Source organism: Dromaius novaehollandiae, chromosome Z (genome assembly GCF_036370855.1).
Source record: "Dromaius novaehollandiae isolate bDroNov1 chromosome Z, bDroNov1.hap1, whole genome shotgun sequence".
Lineage (NCBI taxonomy): Eukaryota > Metazoa > Chordata > Aves > Casuariiformes > Dromaiidae > Dromaius > Dromaius novaehollandiae.
Genome location: NC_088132.1, coordinates 26,063,266 through 26,084,208, shown reverse-complemented (window position 1 = coordinate 26,084,208; position 20,943 = coordinate 26,063,266). Strand labels below are relative to the sequence as shown.

The 20,943-nt window shown below is 39.6% G+C and overlaps 1 protein-coding gene across 1 annotated transcript in view; it reads right to left on the bottom strand.

The window, feature by feature from the left end:
* Positions 1 to 20,943, bottom strand: part of LOC112983254 (nuclear receptor ROR-beta) — a 144,189-nt gene that overhangs the window by 36,739 nt on the left and 86,507 nt on the right. The window contains exons 2-4 of the mRNA XM_026100245.2: positions 8,350 to 8,435; positions 3,871 to 4,012; positions 381 to 782 (exon numbers count right to left, since the gene is read on the bottom strand). Of these exons, the coding sequence (XP_025956030.1) occupies positions 381 to 782; positions 3,871 to 4,012; positions 8,350 to 8,435 (630 nt within the window). The remainder of the gene's footprint in view (positions 1 to 380; positions 783 to 3,870; positions 4,013 to 8,349; positions 8,436 to 20,943) is intronic.

Below are 20,943 nucleotides of genomic sequence, written 5' to 3'. Positions count from 1 at the left end.
TGCTAATTATCTCTTCGTTCTGATTGATTCATTTTTTTTCACCTGCTTTGGTGTTCCCATTTCATAAACAACACATGAAGTGCTGAGTTTAAGAAAGTGAATAACTTGCAGATCCTGGTAAAAAAAAAAAATCACAAAAAAGCTGGCATGGCATGTGAATTGCCTCTACACTATACTAATTACTTCCACACTGATTTTCTTTTCTTTAGTTCCTCTGTGTATGTGGGTACACATACATATCCATGTGCATATATAATTACTGTACAATGGCACATAGAATGCTTGCGTAATATTTTAATAAAGATGCTATCGCAATCTAATTTATATACACCCATTACAAGCTGCAAATTGAACACCAGAAGAATATGAAATGTCCTTACCTATTTCAGTCATGGATATTCCCGGAGCTAACTGCCCATTGTTGAAAGAGCTATAGGTAAACAAGTTTGGTACAGAAGTGAGGTCATAGATAGGTTCCTGCTTTATCTGTTTGATTCCAGTCATGTCTAACCCAGACTGATCCGGGGAAGGCTGGGCAGAATCCACATTGTAATAACCCTCAGACTTCGGCAGGTCGATGACGTGCCCGTTGGAGTAAGTGCCACCGGTTTCGTTATTCAGGTTGCTCAAGCCGTTGCTGATGCTGTTGCTGTAAACCCTGGCGAGGGCTTCGGCCTCGCCGCTCTGCTGCTGCCGCTGCTCCTGCAGTCGCTGCTGGTGCTTCTGCACTTCAGCGTACAGGCTATCCCTCTGCTTTTTGGACATTCTTCCAAATTTCACAGCTGAAAGGCAAAATGCAAGGCAAACCATTGTCCTGTCTCTATTTTTTTCCTCTTAATTCCCCACACCCCCATTGCTCTTCTGATTTTTACCTTTAACATCACTTTTGTGGCAGAAATTTATCTTTCTCTGTGGAAATGCAAGAGGATGCATAGCTTTACACCCTACGTGTCTCACAAATGGAAAGATATCAAGCGCTTGGATTTACAAGGTGAGAACAAGAACTCCTTTTTGACAGGAAGGGCCTTAGTCAAGTAACTCACTTCCGACTGTGAATGTTAAAAAGACCCTGCATCTTTTCTCTTGTCTCTGTGTTCACCAAACAACAACCCAGAGCTATATGAAATGTACAGTCTTTAATTCATATCCCCTGTGATTTATCAACTTTCCACAAACCTTTAAACTGCGCACTAACAGGATTAGTACTCTGGATGAAAACAAGCCCTAAAGCGTTATTATCGCATCCTTTCAATGGGGTGTTATCTTCACACATTTTTTTTTTTTTTAATGTTACAGGTTAGAGTTAGAACCTGGAGGAAAATAACAGATGTGAAGGTAAACAACACAAATGAATGTCATCTTTTCCACAGAGGCAAGACTCAGGGATTTACACAATCCACTTACATAATTTCCATGCACAAAATCCATGCATTCCCTCTGATGAGAAGGGGAGGAAAACACTAGAGTGCAAACCACTCTGCCCAGGAACAGCGTTCATTACAACACCATTGAAATTTTCAGAAGCAACAGATTAGCTGCTGCAGAACCATGAGGAGTCAATCTACTGCCTGCATATATGGTGGGTCACACCTGATTATCTTTTTTCCCCCTAGACCTTGGGATCTCAGAGGAGAGATAGCTATTCATGCTCTAGAACAAGTGAAGTGAGAACCTTCAGTTAAAGATACATCTGGAAGAGTTTATCAGAACACAGATAACAGGACTTTCTCTTTGAAATATAGTTACAAAATGAACTGGAAACTCTCTTTTATATACTAGAAGGAGTATTTTCCAATGTTGAGTACTTCTAGTCAATTTATAAATTGAGATCAATTCAGAATCATCAGAAATAGTAGCACAAGGTGGGCTTGGTTCCCATTTTGGCTAGCCCGTTGTTCACTTATAACCCTCCAGAAGAGTCCAAGCCCTATATGTGCACGGACATGAAACTCTTCCACCAGGGAAGAGAACAGAAAAAGAACAGAATAATATCAAAAGGGAGTGTAATACCATCAAGCAGAATGGCTGCCCCTTCAATTTGTTTGCAGTGCTTCACTCTAAGAAGTTGTGCTATCAACCTCAACTTACTGTCCCCTTCACACAGGCTGCAAGCTACCTTAAGCAGACATACAGGCTGCCTCTGGAATCTGTCCTCAATGCATTTCACACTCTTAGGGACAGTATACAATGACTTTATTTTGAAAAATGCCACTGCATATTTTCTTTAATTTTAGGGCCTCAGTAATAAAAACAAACACCCACTGTTTATTCTCATTATATATTCATTAATTGGATTCTCCAGCTGCTGTCAATTAGCATCCTGCCTCCACATGATAAAAATGAATCTGTTCTATGGCTGAGAGGTAAAATTCACATTCAATTTCTCTGTTAAAAAAATCCATAAAGGCTATTTTAAACTTGCAAGAGCCCTCGATATTGTTGAATATAAGCACCCTCACATAAACAATGAGAGAAGAAGGTGATGCTGTCAGAAGAATCACTCTTTGTCTGCAGGCAACAGTCCCTGAATTACAGGTTGAGAAGATAGCGCTGTCGGTCACACAAAAATGTCCCTGTGATACCTCAAATCCTTGGGAGACATTACTTCTAGGGAGAAAGCACATCATGCTGATGAATTATTGGAATTTTACTACTTTAATCTCCTTTGGGCAGAAGCAGGAGCTAAGGCATCAAGTATGCTGCACGATAGGACCAAAAAGAGCTCGTGGATTAAAGGCTAGACTGCAAGACCCCTCCCAGACTGAAGAGATCTAGCAAGGTGTTTCAAAGAAATATAGGACATACTGAGGTGGGAAAAGACATATTAGAAGGCAAATTTAAAACAAGTTTATGAACTGTGAACAATCTAATGAAAAAATCTTCATAGCGCTTTATATAACTTATCCCTCAAAGAACATTAAATTTCAATGACACATTTTGTATATACTTTTTAAGACAGAATATCGATACCAGGAAACACAAATTAATATAACCTGCCTTCAGAAGTATGACAGTTTCTTCTGCTACTTGGTGACAATTTAAAACCTTGCTGTGATCTGGAAACCACCTACATTAGCAGTGGTGCTTGGGGCAGGTAGGATGTAGGCAGCTTTGCTTGAGCTTTGCACGGCATCTCCAAGGTGCCCTCCAGACCAGGTCTGGTCCGGCTCATGTCTGTGGTCTCCTGGTCGCAGCTGATCACACCACAGGTTGGAAAGTGGGTCTGAGCTCTCCCAGGACCAAAGGGTCCCACCTTTCTGTATACCATGGAGCTCCCCTCTGAAGCTTCACATGGTATAGTTTCCATTTTCAGTACTAAACTATGAAGCGTAGATCTAGCTAGACAGGGGCAGGTGGCAAACCATAGGTGAAAGAAATGTCTCTCTTACAATGCAAAATGTTCAGCCAAGTGCTCTGAATGTAACAAACAAACAAAAAACCCTAATGCGATCAAGATGTGCTTTTGTTTTTAAACTGCCTATTTACTGTCACAGACCTTTGGAGATTTCAAGGAAAGGGACGCTTTCACACATCAATATTTAATGTCATTAATATGAGAGGCTGTCTAAACTGCAATATGAATCTGTCTCTCCAGAGGTGAGCCTTACGTGCTTTCGATCAGAACAACACATTTCACTTCTGACTCCTTCCATTTCAAACTCATACTGCTCTCCATTTTGCTATTCTCCCCACCCCAGCCCATGAAAACACGTTCCTTTTGTTAACTGAACAGCAAAGCTCTGCCTCGCAGTGTGTGCATCACTCCTTCTCCTCTCTCTCCTTCGAGAAACCTGTAGGGAGTTTAAGCCAGGCAGTGACGAAGAAAAGTTTCAAAGGATTGAGGCGTGAAGCAGGGATCTGACTCCTTACCATCTCGAGACATTCCCAGGGCAAGACACTTCTGCAGCCGGCAGTGTTGGCAACGATTTCTGTTGGTTCTGTCAATTAAACAGTTTCTCTGCCTTGGGCAGGAGTAAGAGGCATTGTTCTGCTGACTCCGCCGAAAGAATCCCTAGGGACAAAGAGCAAGAGTGAGCGAGCACGGGAGAATCACCACGCACATGTATGTGCACACACACACACACACACACACACAGAACCACATAAATGAATTCAATAAACTCTTATTTAGTGCAATTTCATTTATGCTACAGTTTTGCAGATGCTCTAGCCTTGCCTTGCATGATGAAATTAAAGAACATTCACTACTAGCCAGGAGATTTGTGAATTATTCTGTACGGAAAATAATCATTACTTTGTTAAAAGGCCAGCAATAGAGTTACAAAATACATTCCTATCCTACAAGAACCACCCTGTATCATCTAATGCTTCTTCCTAACAGAGGACAAACATATCTGTGTTTGTACACAGTTGACAAAAGTACTCATTCTCACTATTTTCCTTCTTTAAGAAAAGAGACTGTTAAAACCAGCACTGGCTGTGCACAGCGTTAGGAGGTGAAGTCTGCTGCTTAGTTTAACCTGGCAAATGTTGATCTTATCTGGAGAGACACTTTAGGAGTGAAAAGTAATTCAAATTCAAGCATCCACAAAAGCACTAGGGTTTAATGACTGTATCAAGTAAAGCTCACATGCAAAGGAGAAAGCAACACCTTTAGACACTGCCATGAGAAAGTAATGACATTTTCTATGTCCATGGAATATATCATTATCCATTTTACCTATTTAAAATTTTGCAGTTATTCTAGCTCTTGCAAAGTTTTTCTAGACAGTTGTTGGGCAATTTGACTAAAGATCAGTGGGCTATAACTAGAGTATTAACTTGTACCTAAGGGCCTCATGAGCTCCTAACCACTAGGAATGACACCTAGAGGCAGTGTTATGGTAGAAGTGACATGCAGTGGTGGAGGTGGCAAGAGGAATGAAACCAGGGGAGGAGGATGAGAGGCAGAGAGAGAGTTTTATTTGATATTCTTTTCCTTCCTGCAAAAGAAAGCACAGGAGAAACAGCACACCCAGAGAGAGGCAGAGGGAGAAACAAAGAGAAGTTCATTGGCAAACTTAGCCGCTTTAGAAGCAGGTAACTGCACAGTCGTGTGGTAGGAAAGATGAAGGATAGCCCAGCAAATGCAGGAAGCCATGAAGAGAAAAAGGGTAGAAAGTGTCATTACTGCACAGTTACACCAGTCACCAGGAGCAGTGACACCAAAGCGGTTGTGCCTTTCTAGGCCGGTTTGTCAACCGCTCTGGACCGAATCTGAAAGCAGGAGCTGATTCCATTTAGCAGGTAAAAACTGTGTTATCTCATGAGAGATATTAATAATAAGACATGGAAGTTGCAAGAGCTGTGTGTTTTGGGGGAATGACAGTGGGGAAACTGTCAGCTACGTTGTAAAAAGGCTCAATTCACTTGCAGAAGGTAGCATGTGACGGTTTGCTCAAGTCCTAGTGAACTGCATGAGGACGGCATGGGGTGTCAACAGCGATGGATAGGACTAAGGACACTGGCGTTGCTAGTTCATCGGGTCAAGAGTAAAGAGACTCACTTCATCCAGTATGCGCTGGGTTTAGCAGTGATTACAATATATCTAAAAATTAATTTAAGTAGCATTATATGCACTTTGGGAAACATGGATGTCCTTTAGGGGAACTATTAGGAAGAATCTGGTGGGGACTCATCTGATCTGCTTCACCAAAACTCTCCTGAAGTTGTAGAGAGGAGTTTAATTTAAGGCTAAATGGATGCTAATTGTAGGACATTTCTCATCTATTTGCTGAACTTTACAGTCAATTTTGTTTTTTACATAAGTAGGATTTTCCAGTTTAGATTTTAGCAGCTCTTCTGTGAATAAGGATTTGAGAGAACAAATGAACTAAATGAAGTTAAAAACCTCCCAAATAACACTCTAGCACTGACTGTGCCTTGTCCTATAGTGTTATTTTCCCCCAATTAACGTTGATTTCATTTTGCAAGAGTTTACTTGTTTATTCTTTGTCCCTCTCAGAAAAAATCAAGAGTCTCATTAAAATGTTAACCTACAACAGGTAATTTATTTTTCCAGGGAGATTTTTATACTCTTTTTTCTCCCCTATAAGATCCAAATGCTTTATTACAAGGTATAGAGCATCACTTTATATCATGTTTAGAGGATCTTTAAATAATAATGGCTATATTTACAAAGAATAATTCCCTTTTGGGGAAGAATGAGGCAATTCATTACAGAGGAGCAAGGCCTAAAGACAGGTCTCCCAGTATTCCCAACACCGACCACAAGTCTGTCTGCATCTTGAACAATTCCCTTTATCCATCACTGTCAGCCAGGCTGAAAGTGGGAATGGTCACGCCTGTCTGAGTTACTACACAAAGCAGTGCAAAAGCAGGTGCCACCAAGGCACATGGGGTGGAAACCTGTCTTCAGGTTTCACCCTTCCAGCGCAGACAGTGGCAGAAGCACCATTTTGTTCAGGGGGCCCAGCACGTAACTCAGCACATCCAGGCACGCAGCCCAGAACAGCAGTGGTGCTGCGATGTCCCTTCAGCGCTTATCACCTGCATTTGCAGTGGCATAGCTACTGGCATAGCAGAGGTGCCGAGAAAAAGGACTTCGTGTCCCTTGAAGTTTGTCGCACCGCCACCGGCAGCGCAATGCTCAGATGGTGGGTCCTGAAACACCGTGGCGGTCTGGTGAGGGGCTCAACGTGAGTGTGTGTTTGTGGGGCCGGCGTCTCCTCTTTCTTCCACGTGCGCTCTCCCTCTTAATTAATTGAGATTTCTAATGTGTTCAGACAAAAGGAGCCAGAAATGAGCCGTTATTAGTATGCAAGCTGAGCAAATAGTTATTTAATCGTTGGACAATGAGGAGCTGATTTATGCTGTCTGAGACAGCGCTTACCTTAAGAGAGACCTTTGACAAACTAAAACGCCTCCCATCAGACCCGGCGTGAAAATTGACAGCTTTTTTCACGACGAGCTCACAAAACAAGATCAGACTAATTGATCTGATACTGCAAACTGGCACAAAAACAATAGGGTTAAAACTGCTGTAAGCGGAAGAGGAGCTCTTTATCTCAATAAGCAGTCTACATACAGAGCTGAGAGGTATCGTCTCCTCTCGAGGCACACACAAGGGCCAGCATTAACACTAATCACATCTACGGGAGACTCTACCCCTGACTGCTCTGTGTAGGCTGGGTACAGAGACAAGAAGCTCCTTCTCTGCTTAAAGCATTTTTCTCCCGTTGTTTTTGTGCCAGTTTTGAAGTATCAGCTCAATTAGTCTAATCCTGTTTTGTGTGATCATCATAAAAAGATGCTTATTTGCAGTCCAGTGTCACAATAAGACAGTGTCACAATGAGAGATGTTTCAGTTACGATTCTTAACGTTTCTGAAAGGAGGATCTGATCTTTGACAATGTATTGCTTCTCAATGCATTGGTATTAAATTAAGCTCTTTCTTTCAGGGATGGCTGCATTCAAATTTTCAGATTTTTCAGATGTTTTAAAATTTTGTAAAGCATTAAGTAAATACAGACTTGCCATTTCACTCTCCAAAGATGCATCTATCCTTAAGTGTACCAGCTTGTGTCTTTGCATACAGAAGAAATCAGAGGTGCTCCCCCACCACCTTTGCAACTTCATATTTAAACTCGAAGCTGTAATACTGACGTGTGCAGTATAAAATTCTGGATTTCCATGAGTAATGAAATAATTCCTTAGATAAGCTAACCACAGAGCCTTTTTAAAATTGCAAACTGCAGCCTTCCTTCATCTGGCTTAGGGTCTGACTGGGGCTGGTCTGAGCCCATGGCTGGGCTAACATGATGAAGCAGCATGGAGGGTATTTTTACCTCCAATTCCCAGCAGTTCTCCTATGCTGAAGCTTAAGAGAGGGAAGGTAAAGGATCCTTTTACACTGCTCATAATGTGAGGCATTTTTTCCTTTGGAGATTTGAGTTTGGCTTGCAGAGAATACAAAGGGGATAAAATACGACCAAACAGACACCTGTAAGCTTTTAAGATGCTGAACTGAGATACTGCACCAACTTTTAATGCTGTATGGATTGTATAGGAAACAAGAGAACAAATGCAGCTCTGAAGCTGATTTAAGGTAGGACATGTGTGACTTACGTTTGCCATTCTCTGTATCAGCACTTGTACTGCATCAGATGTGATTAATTCATGTTTCAAACAAGGAGGCAATTCTAAAGACTATTTGATGAAAAAGGAAAGCAACTAGTAAAATTAGACATGAAACACATCTATATCAGCAGCAGGCTTTACAGCCTTTGGCACCCCTTGCTTGAAAGAGTGTCACAGCGTATTATTACGCACACAGATGCCTGAGGCTAATGCAGATGCTGATGACTGTGCTGTATTAAAATCTCATACCTTGCAGCCTTCACATGTGATGACTCCATAGTGTATTCCAGAGGACTTATCTCCACAAATTTTGCATGGTATCACTTCAATTTGCGCTGAAAAAAAAAAACCAAACAAGACATCTATTTTGAGTACCTAATTCTATTTCATTTCTTTCTTCTGCAAATGAAGATCATAAAAATTAGAGTTATACAGTAGGTAACCTGTTCAACCCCCCTACAATAGAAAACTGCTTTGTATTGTATTATATGTTTCTGAATGCTTTGTTTAGAAGAATTTTAATTGCTTCATGTTATGTAGTTCCTATCCACAAAACTCTCTTCAACAGTTTAAGTTATCTCACGATTAGCAAGTTTTTCCTTGTATTCTCCTCTTCTGTTTTTACTTGTAAATTTCATCATCATTATAGCTAATGACAGTCATTAGGGATCCTAAATAATTATCTAGATCGTTCTTGTTTACACTTTTCAAATATTCACGACTTTACTCTTTATTTTGCTGAGGTAGAATTACACGGCATGTTTCGATGCATTTTGCACAGCATTAAAGATGATGAAGCTTTCACATCCTTCAAATTACGGCTTCAAGACGGACCAAGATAGTAATTCCACTGACAGAGATGGGTTTTAAAATGACTGTTTAACCTCTCTTTCTCTTCAAGCCATTTGTTTCAGCACTAACTTAGAGGTAAGCAAGGACCATAAGCTGAGTTTATGTATCCAGTGCCTGCGCTTTGGGATTCTGTGGCTAGACAAATGATTCAGAAAGCAATCAGAGATCCAGTGGCAGGCACTATGTGAAGATGTTTGAATAGGGATATGTTCAGATCCTTTTATAAACAAAATGGTCATTTAATTTACAGAAGGAAAATATATTCTGCATATCTTCCATATTTTTTTCTTTTGCTAACATACCTATTCGCTTCCCTCAGCTGAACTTTGAATTCTGAATATGTTTTTCTTGTCTGCGCTGTAAGAGCACATGCTCTGTTACATAGGGAAAGAATTGTGTCTTATTCTAGGAAGACATGTTGAGGAGAAGAAATCCCAAACCTACTTTGCTTCCCATTCATTTGTTTTCCTATGTGGGATCCAAGCTTCTCCGTAATTCCCGTCCTACTAGATGATGACTGTTATAGCTGGTAAGACTGCTTTCCGGCATACCCAGGGTCAGCAGTAGCACCAGTTCATATCCTTGGGTGATACAACTGAGAGCTTGTGTAGCTGGGCTACCCAGAGTACAAGGACTGCTAACTCTTAATATGCTGGTTGGACATGTACAACTCCAAAAGGGACTTGCAGACTGAGGAACAAGATTATATTTTAGGTGCTGATCCCCAAAAAAGCATTTCATTTCACATCTATGGTCACTTAAGGGGTCATAAATGCTGGAAAAACTTAAAAAAGACTGCACATCGTAAGCTAAGCGCTAAGCACACTTCTACAATGGATGCTGTGGCAATATGATGATGGCATGATCTAGATTTTGCCCAGTTTAAACCTATAGTTATCATTTATCACTCCTAGTAGAAGACAAGAGTTTTCTATGAGTAATCTTCCTACTGACATGAGGTCAAAGGACCAAAACTCAGAGCAGTGTCCTGCAGAGGCACCGCAGGTCCCCTTGGAAGGTGCAGCACATTCCCCACTCCACGACAATTATGTAGGCAGTGGAATTACAGTAAACTCCATAAAGCAAACATTGGCGGCCCCTGCCCTCTGGAAACCCAAGTAACTATTACCCTGGGACACCATACCCCAAGGGAGCCAGGGAAAAGAGCGATTCATGGACGTCTGGAAAAACTTTAGCTTGCCACTGTGAGCTCAGTTTCCTGAGATGTTAGCGCTGATCAAACACATTTTTAAGCAAGACTAGCACTAGTCTAGGCAAGCAAACCAGCTTTTAAATTGCTCCCAATCCAAAATGCCTAGACTGCATTTTATCAGACTGTAATTTGTTGTTAATATCTTTCAGATGGAGAAGACCCAGAACCAAAATCTTGGATGTCTTTGCACTTAAGAAAGTTCATATCCAGAACATTAACCATCCTGGCATGATATCCTCATAAAATTGAGGGAAAATCTTTATAGAAAGAAAGCTGCAGTTCCTTGGCAATTTTGCCTCTTCTACAGTTTGATCTTGCTAAAAATTTCCCATGCCTTATCCCCACTCAGTTCATTGAAACATTTAAACATGCACCTCCAGGTACTGATGTCTGAGAGGCTAATTCAGCTAATTGCTCACAGATCCGTGCTTGAGAGTCATGCGGAGGGAGCAAGGTTGGGCTCTGGGACAACACGCTGCTTTCTGTTGACATGCCTCAAAGACAGATGTCAGTGCAAGAGCTACAGTGGGAATACGAGGGGATCCTCAGGACAAGACAAGACACAGGAGGAAAAAACAAATAAAAACAATATGAGGATACTTTTAATGTGGTTTACTCACATATACAGTCTGTAACTGCGATAGGGACAGAGACAGAGAAACTGATCCTGCAACACTCACGGCATTGAGCACAGTACTCGTCACTGTGAGCAATCAATATCTCCATGTGTGACTTGCAATTATAAGCACTACATTAATGGTATATATTTGTGGATCAGGTCACTAAATGTTAAGGCTTTGGGTTTCAATTAATATGAAACAAATACTTTAGGCCCACAACTCATCAGTTAACTCAAACCCTTATTCAAAACTAACCATTTTATAAATTAGTAAATACAGGGTCTCTAGCAAATTGCTGCCACAGCTCTTTGGAGAACACACAGAAAAGGCAGCATCTTTAGGACACACAGAAGGCGTTTGAAGAAGTTTGGAAAAGTAGACTCTGCTACTGTCTCCTAGGCATTTCTTTTTGTTCATAAGACAGCAGAACAATTTAAGGATTCGTAACAGAAAACTTGAGTCGTTAATTGTACAGGCCAGATGAAAAAGAAGCCACTGTATTCCCAGAAACATCTTGAATTACTGTAATTAACACCCAGTGTACCAGGTTTCTTTTGCAGATTTAATGATTGTCAGGGGCTACTACACCTTTTTCACATTGCATCTTTGTTCAGCCACTCAGGATTGTATGTTGTCTTTCTTTCTCCCTTTTCCTCTTCGACCAACAAACAGTTTTGGGAACTGTATATTCTACCTCTCTTTATAGGTATTATAAAATAAGCAGCTTACTTCTGGACTCCTTACAAGTACAAAATGCATCCATGCAATACTGTTTCCTGCATACTGAAGTAAAAATGGAATGAACTAATACTGGAGTTGCCATAACGGTAACTTTCAGCAGCATAGCAAAACAACTTACTTTATTCCAATGTAGTAAACATGAGGAAATGTATAACAGCAAAACTACTTATGTCCACTTTTAAAGTCCTTCCACTTTCCTTCTTACGCATTTAATAGTGCAACTCAGAATAATAGCTCCTGCCTCTTTTCTAGCAGTAACACAAGTCTTGACTGTCCATTTGCTCAATTTTTCAACAAGAACATTTAGTTTTCCTCCTTCTTAAGGAGTATCACTCCATAAAACTCTGCAAAACCACCATCATCCTGATATCTAACAGAACAGTAATAATGGTTGGATACTTGGTGCACTGTGATGACTCAGCTGTGATGCTGTGGTTCTTTTATCAGTACCACGGCATTGTCCCATCTCTCTTCTGTATTCGTCTCTGATTTTACACTTAAATTTTATACCATATATCAATGAGCTGGTAACTGTCCCTAGGTTTATATGGCACCATGAAAATCAGAATACTGCAATGAAAATGAATTAATTGCACATAAATAATAACAATAACAATAATCCACAGAAGCTCAGTTCACCACCTGGCACCTAATTCATTCTCTCTGGATGAAAGGAAGAAGAGTGAAATTCTGCTGAAGAAGCAAATACAAAATCACGTGACACCTTCAAAATGAACCACTGAAAAAAAGAAATATGTACTTAAAGTCATCTTCAGGCCAAGAATTAGTTATTTTCTCAAATGCTGCCTCAAGGTGAATAAAAAGGTGTGCTGAACCTTTTTTTCCCTAAACCTGGAAAGAATTTACTCACCAAGACAAAATTCATTATTCTAAAACATGGCAGGCAATAGTCAGGTTTCAAAAATTGTTTTATTGGTGAAATTAGAAATAAACCTGAAAAGAGATAAAGAGTTTAACTTGACAAATTCCTCTTGAAACAAAGATAAGAGTCAACATGGCAGCTAATGGGCCAGTCGTGTATTGGTGAGGACCGCCACTCAAAGCCATATGCTGTCTGACAAGAAAAAAGCAAAGCTCATGTTTTACGTAATCCTAGTTTAACATCTGAGGAACTTCATTCAGTAGAGACAGGACTATAATCTCCCGGACTTATATTTTCGGTTCCGAGGGGAAAAAAGTCTCAAGCTTTCAATAGTTAGTTCTTGATCAAAAGAGTACAATAAAGCATAATGGGCATGAACTTTGAAGGGGAAGTCCTCTCTCTAATTTGGTGATCCAGCAGGGATTGTACTTAGAAACATCAAGGATAATCAGAAAACCAATGGGGGAAAAAAGTAGCTCCTTCACCTTCCAAGAATTCCCATCACCCTTAAGCTGGAGTTCTGAGAAAACTGCCGGTAGATTCATCCTGTTCACTTTCATGTTTGTATCCCTAAGTGATTTCAAATTAAACGCACTCAACTCTTTTTATTTAGTTACCAATTTTGCTATTTCATCCTGACCTCTGTGAGCTGGACAGTTTTTTTTTCCTGCACATTACCATCAGTAGAAGTTTCCAGTATAAGTTATGCCACCAGTTAGATGTTTCTACTTCCTTTGCAACTGGATTGGGCATTTTGTGGCTGCACAATAACATTTCCACTGCTTTGCATTTATATTTAATAACCTGAAAATACTCAACCAAGGATACTAGTTGGATTTTCCAGCCTCTTCTATACCTCATGCAGCGAGATCTATGACATTAGCAATATCTAAGCAAGCTAATTAATGCTAGCTAATACTAATTAAATGTGTCTGTAGATACATGTTTTCTGTCAGCCATACCCCAAATAAGCTGTTAAAATAAGCAAATATGACTGAATTCATACTGGAAAATATCTGCTTGATAAAACCTTAGCATTTTTGCACGGTCATACATAAAACCCCGGCTACGTGTCTGCACCCTGGACTTTGTTAGATCTGTGAACGCTGGCAGGTCCATTCTGCCAAGGGCCCTCTGCGCATGTGCAGCAATGCCAATGAATCCCAAATATACCAAGTCTACTGCTGACATGCAGAGACACGCAAATTCGCAAAATGCAGCAGTTCTTGTATATCTATGTTTCACTGGCCACACCGGGCACACGCAGTAGACTTGACCTGTACATACTCTGTGCCAATCTGTCAAGGATTTCAAGGGTATTCGTAGCCCTGGCTGTTGGATATCCAGAAATCTGATATATCATTACTCAAAATAGCAGAGTGATAGATTACTACTAAAAAGATTGTTTTCCCCATAAATTTGTACAATTGGCAGGTCTAATTTCCTTCATGGACTCCTGCTCTCAGCTGAAGTTTTTTTAGTTCATAACCAATGTCACTCAGAAGGTTTTTTGGTGACACATTTTTCCCCCTTCTATGATTTCCGGAAAAAAAAGGAAAAAAAACCCCACTGCACCTCACCTCATCTTACAGATCAACTCTGCACTTTATTACCTGACTGATTTAAAGACTACAGCAGAAAAGCTTTGAAAAACTTTTGAGGCTTTTCAATGCAAAAAAGTAATCTTTTCAGGTAGTTAGACTGTGCTTTCTTATTGTGTGTATTTAACATTTATTTTTTAAAAGGTCAGGATGAAGCAGACACACGAATTGTAATGCTTGTAAGACTGACGAACAGTTTCAGAGTAACATAGTGTATATTAGCCTTTTTGCAGGTTTCACATATGAAGGAAAACTATTTATATCTACACTGTAGATACATACTTGGACAACTTTCTTGAGTCTGCTTATCCTGTGGCCATAATGATGTTTACAGACCACTGCCAAGTGCTCTGAATTTGACAGATGAAGAGTAATGAGAGTTCAAATTATTATGGCTGCTCCAGAGCTACAGGTAATCTCCTATCCATCCATATTATCCTATCTTGTTGTATCTTATTTGTTATATACTAATTTTGGAACACATCTGGAAAAAAAAAATTCCACTGATTATTTGCCTTTACATTCAGAGTGAAGGTGAAATTATGGGAGAAAAAGGAGCGTAGTAGAACAAGTTCTTCCCATTACAACGTTAAGAACAGAAATAAACAAAAATGCTTTTGTTGAAATGCCCTTTCTTTCCCTTTCTGAGTGTAACTACAATAGGTATAACAGGGTTATTTAATAGTTTATGAATAGTAACAAGCTGCTGTATGTTGTGATGGTCCAAGGATATAGATGAGATAAGATTTTTCAGGTAGATATTATATCTTTTATTAAACCAGCAGACATATTCTTTTAAAAAGAAAAGCTTTTGGGGCACCAGCCTTTCATCATACCTGAGATAGAAACAAAGGACTTCAAACCTAAGAAAGGTTAAGAATAATTGCTCGGAGCTGAATTTCATTATGCTAATCAATAAGAAAAGCTGGGAAATTTGCAAGGTTGTAGGATTCTCTGTGGAGCAAAGGTGGATGTGAGCAACAGGAGAACCATAAGAGTCTTAAGACTACTGACACAATGTCAGGAGATAACTGATACCCACTTATTTTGGATTATCAGTCGCTTTTTCTGCAGAAGTGATGATTTTAATGAGTTAAAACATACAGTAAATTAACAGAAGATCTTTAAAGTGGAATTCCGTTAAAAGGTTAAGGATTATTATGAGCCAGTGGTGGAGATGCTATTTCCTGGACTCAAATCAAAGCTATGCAGCTGTTTCATCAAGAATGGCAGTCCAGAACTCAGAGAAAAGCCAAAAGGTTAAGATGACCTCAAAGACACTGAAGTTTCCTCCTAGCAGCTTATCTGTTTGCTTATTTTGGTGGCGACAGGCTGGACTTAGCGTGCGAGCCACACAAGCACCCGAGGCTGTCAGGGCCTTTTCAAGGGTGGTTCAGGGAAGGGAGCAGAATCAGAAGCAGAATCACAAATTTTCTGTCCAGGGCAGTGAAGGTTTGTACAGACTAAGTGCAGCTCAGAGTCTGTATCCAAAAATATGAGAATTACTGCCAGAAGCTATGGCTCAAAGCCTGACTCCTGAAAGGATGCACTCAAAGAGACCACAAAGAGTCAAAGCATCAGTAACTGTGACAACATACTGACCGCTCTGTAGGTCTGTATGGAAGCATGTTCATTGCCTCTCAGTGTGGGCATTTCTATAATAACCTAGGAACTCTTTTTGTTTGTAACTCATATGCATGAAAACTATGTGAGCAACTTCAAAGGATGGTCTTGAGGTAAAACAAGTTACCACACAACAAAAGCAGGTTGCCAAACCCACAATTTGGGCTCCAAAGGTGAGTCCAAATCAGAGTTATTTAATTAAATTCTCAGAACCGTAGCCTCTGCCCATAAAGGTCTCAGAAACTTACCTTATTCCCAGGGCAAGATTTAAGTGTGTAATAAATGCAGAATTCTTACTGTACAGTTTCTACTTCCCTCAAAGACTCAAGCAATGGTTCTGCTGATACTGCACACTTCCCCTAAAGAGCTTACTATTGTAATCCCAAATATTATACTAACCAAGCTATCTTATATTTGAGCTCATCGGATCCAACGTTCTGCAAATAATCTCCAGCAGCTTTAGCTAGTGTTTATATAAGCTGGTCAGGAGCTGGTTTGAGCAATGAAGACCATGTTTTTCTATGCAGCTGCCTACACAGTAAATGTGTGCTTGCTCAAACAATAGCAGCCAATCCACAAAATACATTGCATATGCAAAGTTGTTACCTAGAACAGGCACTCTTAGTATTTACTCCGTCAAGCTATTTTTCATAATTTGTGGACACTCATTGATATAGCTTACAATATAGCAACAATTTAGCAGTTTAAGGACAAAATCCTTCTCCTGCTTCCTTGTCTTTACTCAGTAATTTGCTTAGAAAGCTGCTCAGTGTGGCCTGGTAGTTCTGATTTTTTTTTTTTTTTTTTTTGGATAGACAGCAATCCCTGGCTATTTTTTTCAGGATGAATGGACCAATGGACTTTGCAAGTTGAAGAAGAGTGGGATGGAAATGAGCTCATAACTTATTTCAGCTTGCAGTGGAAGGCAAAGGGCAGTGCTTAGTCTTAACCGAGCCGGAGCAGTCCCCGTTTGTGGTAGCACCTTGTCCTCCAGCCCGTCACGGCTGGGCTGCAGCTGCAGCATGCTCGCAGTCCTTTCATCCTCCAAACAAAATATCGTTGTGCTCAAATGCCCCAAGTTTTCTGTTCTGCCTGTAACACCCAAAGCCAGAACTTGACGCAATGCAAAGCCACCAGGAGAAATGAGGATCGTGGTACGGTTCAGGCCTCCACGCAAAAGCAGCTGACAGTCGGCAATTTCAGTATTCATGACTCAGGTGCCACTGAAGGGAGCCTGAAGCCCAGAAGCTTCAAGTATAATCCTATTTAACTCCTCCTCTAAGACTGTTTATTTTCCAGACTGCTTCCCCAGCACTTGTTCTGATAAAAAGAAGAAAGGCTGCAGCAACACCAGGGATGACGAGCCACCGGGAACAGCCACAGCCTGTGGGGTGGGGGCTAGTGGTGTAATATCATGGTGCATTGTGAATGATCAAGAATTTAAAGAGGTTTGTTCAAGCTGTGGATACACACAAAATACAGTTGCAGGACCCACAGAGAGTGCAACTTTGGACACAGCCAGGCCAGAACCTTGTCCTACCGCCTCACCTCTCAGATATTCTCTTTTTCATACTTATTTTGATACTTACAAATTATTTTTGATAATTAATGCAAAAGTTGTGCACCAGTTGTGGAAGATGTAAAGAAGTTAAAATGCTCTCTTCTTTTATAAGCATATAATCTAACAGAAAAGAATCAAACAGTATGTAAATCTTTGCTTCTGAATATTAGTGAGTTATACACTGTTAGAAATAAGTGCAATTAAAAATATGATAAGAAACAGAAAAATCACTATGTGATACTTAGAATGAAAAAGTATTTTACCCTCTTATAAGTAGAAGATCTTGCCATTCAAGTAACCTGGTATTTACGTTTTATATCCTTCCCTTCTGTGAACATTTAATCATATATAGTAGGAACTGATTTTTACTGAGCTCTCAGAATGCTCTGCTTTCTATAAGCTATTGCTATTGTTAAGGTTTCTGTAGGAAAAAAGCTATATATAAAATGTGAGTCTTAAGAGGAATAAAAAAGCTCTTCAAAATCCAGAAATTGCTACATATGGTAATGTACATAAAAAGTCTAAGAAATTTGTATCCTGTATGTTCCTTTAAAAAACTTAAATGAAAATTCTCCTTAAACATTGTTATTGCCACCTGAAATCCCACCAGGGAACTGGATACAGGAGACTATACCCAAAGATGACACTTCACTTCTCAAGTTATGAAAATGTAACTTAAAATGGCCTGAACATACTTTTAAAGTACATTCAGTAGTTACTGATGGCTTTCACAAACTCTGGAAAACAATTACTTTCCAACACTTCTCTCTCTTCTACACATGGTACATTATAAATATGATATAGAAAAAATCTTCCACATCTAACAGTGATGTATAACAAGGATGTATTTCACATGGTAAGTGTTCTGCTGTGGAAACCACGTATAAAATCAAATAGTTTCATTTTGCTTTATCAATTAGACCAATACCTTATTTGTCAGACTAACTTAACCAGTTCCCTTTTGCACCTCACCATTACTATGAAGACACCTCTCCTCTATGCTTTTTTTGACTAGACATGCCTCTAAGAGTATTTAAATACTTAATTACATTGACTGATCTTCTCCTCAGTCTTTAATGCTCAGTTTTTCCTAAACATAACATCCCCAGTATGGATTTTTATAGTTCTACCACTTACTGTAGCAATCAAATGTTACAATAATTAAATTTCTGGAAATTTCTGGAGGTTTTCTTTCATTTATCTAACACTGAAAATTAAGCATATAAAGCAGCTCAGTACTAATATGTCAAGAAGTGTATACACTGGGTCATCTGAACATACACATTTCGATACAGCAATCCCAAAATATCAAGCACTACGGAGGGTGGATCACAAACCAAGGTGTGGGAGAGGCAAAACAGAGTGAAGTGGAGCATAAAGGGTCATTCTACACATTGATAAGCACAGTTTTTTGTCAACATCCCTGCTTTTTTTCCCCTGCCCCTCAATACACCTGTTTCCTGGAAGGTTTCTCATTCCTGGCATCTCTGTCAACCTAGCTGTCCACTGCAATTAAAAATGCTTAATTATACTGTTTTCTGACTGCCTTATTGAAGATATCTTCAAGAAAATTTTGGCTGACTTGAGTATTACAATCTTATACTTTGATTAACAATAGTATGGTAAACCAGAGGGCATGATGCAACTTAAAAAAAAAAAACATTCTAGTAAGCTAAATATATTGTGTATTTACAGCCCTGATAAACCACTAATTAATGCAGCTTTTCATGTTAAATATTTTACAGCTTGGGGCTTCTTGCCAAAATAGCTAACTGTAATGCTCAAGGAAAAGTTCATATGGAAGAATACATAAGCATAGTTTATGTATTTATTTTTATTAATGAGTATGTTTCAGTAGCAAAAGCCTTTTTAAAAAATGAGAGGTTTTTTTCTTTCTTTTTTTTTTTTTCTTTTTTTTTTTTTTAAGATAGAAAATCAGCAGGCTGGCTGCCCAAGGGAAAGAAGAGATAGGGAAATGTGTTTCTGCTGGTACAGATTTTGGTTCTGATTCACACTAAGTAAATTTGGAGTAACTCAATACACTCAAGTAGAATTACAGCAGTGCTGCAGAAAAAAAGGATCTACCTTGCACTGCCTGCAACATTATGAACTGCCATCAAAGTCAATGGAAAAATTTCCTGTCCACTTTCCTGGGGATTTGGATCAAACCTTGCAGTATCTTCCCTGATACCTTAGGCTATAACTCCTACGAGGCAAAATGACAACAGCCACAGACAACAACAGGAAAACAATAAAAATGATTTCAGACCACAATGACTCCGAAATCTTCTGACATTCCATCCTTAAAGCTTTTTGAATTTGATCATATTTTTGCTCATTACTATGGATTTTCACTTTTGCACTTTTTATTTAAAATCCTTGCCCTGTCTTTTGAAAAGTAATCAAATCAGCTGGAGATACTCCTGGATTTGCATCTGTTGCAGTCTGAAAAATGTTATACTTCCCGACTGTCTACTTACCAATTTAATCTGCCATCTTTTAACACAGTAGGAAGAATTAATCTTTAGTAAAACTCCAAGTCGAGTTGTCTCAGGATTAGATTTTGCACAGCGTGATTAATATTTCTCTATTTATTCTTCATGGGAGTACCTCATATTACTAAGCAAGGGAAGAAGAAAAATGTTTGAACTCACCAGTTGCATCAGTTTTTATTCGGGGTTGAATATCACACATTTTGTCGTAAATAAGTAAGACGCCTAGGTGCAGAACAGTATTCTTCCTACTACTCTACTTATGCACTGTTATACCTGTGCTGTTGCAAAAGTGGAGGCTTAACAGACTGCATTAACAAGATTAAATGGGAGAAGTGATAAAGGCGTAGACTGTTCCATTTCATTAGGGAAGGGAGGAAGACCGCTTGAGGAACAAAGTGATGAAATAGTATTGTCTTCTGATACGGCTTCATATAGAAGGCATTTCTTATTCCAGCCCAATCATTTAAAAATAATATTTCTTTTCGGGAAATTATGGAGATAAATCTCAGCTTTCCTTTACCATCAGTCATTTTTGTTTCAGCCGATATATGTAAGGAATGGAGGATTTAAAATGGCACATGAAAGATGCCAAATTACTACAGATAATAAAACCATCTCATGAAATAATACCTATATTCTATCCTACCTGCTACCTCCTCCAGAGCTAATGAGTTGATTTGCTCACAGTGTTTTTATACTCCTTGTGACAGACCTGACTGAACTTCCCCCGTTGGACTCCTGTTACCTTAAAGTAATATAAATTGAATCCTGGCTACCCCTAGTTTGTATGGCAGGGGGGAATTTCGGGGGCTGGGGTCTGAAACTCCCCCTCTCAATATGAACCTTCTAATACAGTTGCCAGGACCCTGAAACTGTTGTTCTTTTTTTTTTTTTCCCCCCCTAGGTTCCCACACTGGTCTCTGCCTCACATCACGTTCTGCTTCACACGTTATACCTGCAAGGGCAGGCGGGAGCTGTCATACACGACACAGGCAAACACAAAGCACTGTGAGCTTTACACGGCCTTTCTGACAAGAAAAAAAAAAACTGAGGCACAAAATGAGAGCTCTTTTACAAGACAGTTAATAGTTTGTATACAGTGCTGCTCACTAATTCGCTTCTCCCTTGGGAGCCTTTGTGAGTTTTCTGGGCTCAGAAAGAATTCCCTTTCCCTCCCCTTTTACATATTCCCAGGCTTTTTTCCTGGGAGAGCTCCACCAGGTTTCTTCATTTCCAGGCAACCTTCCCCTGCTA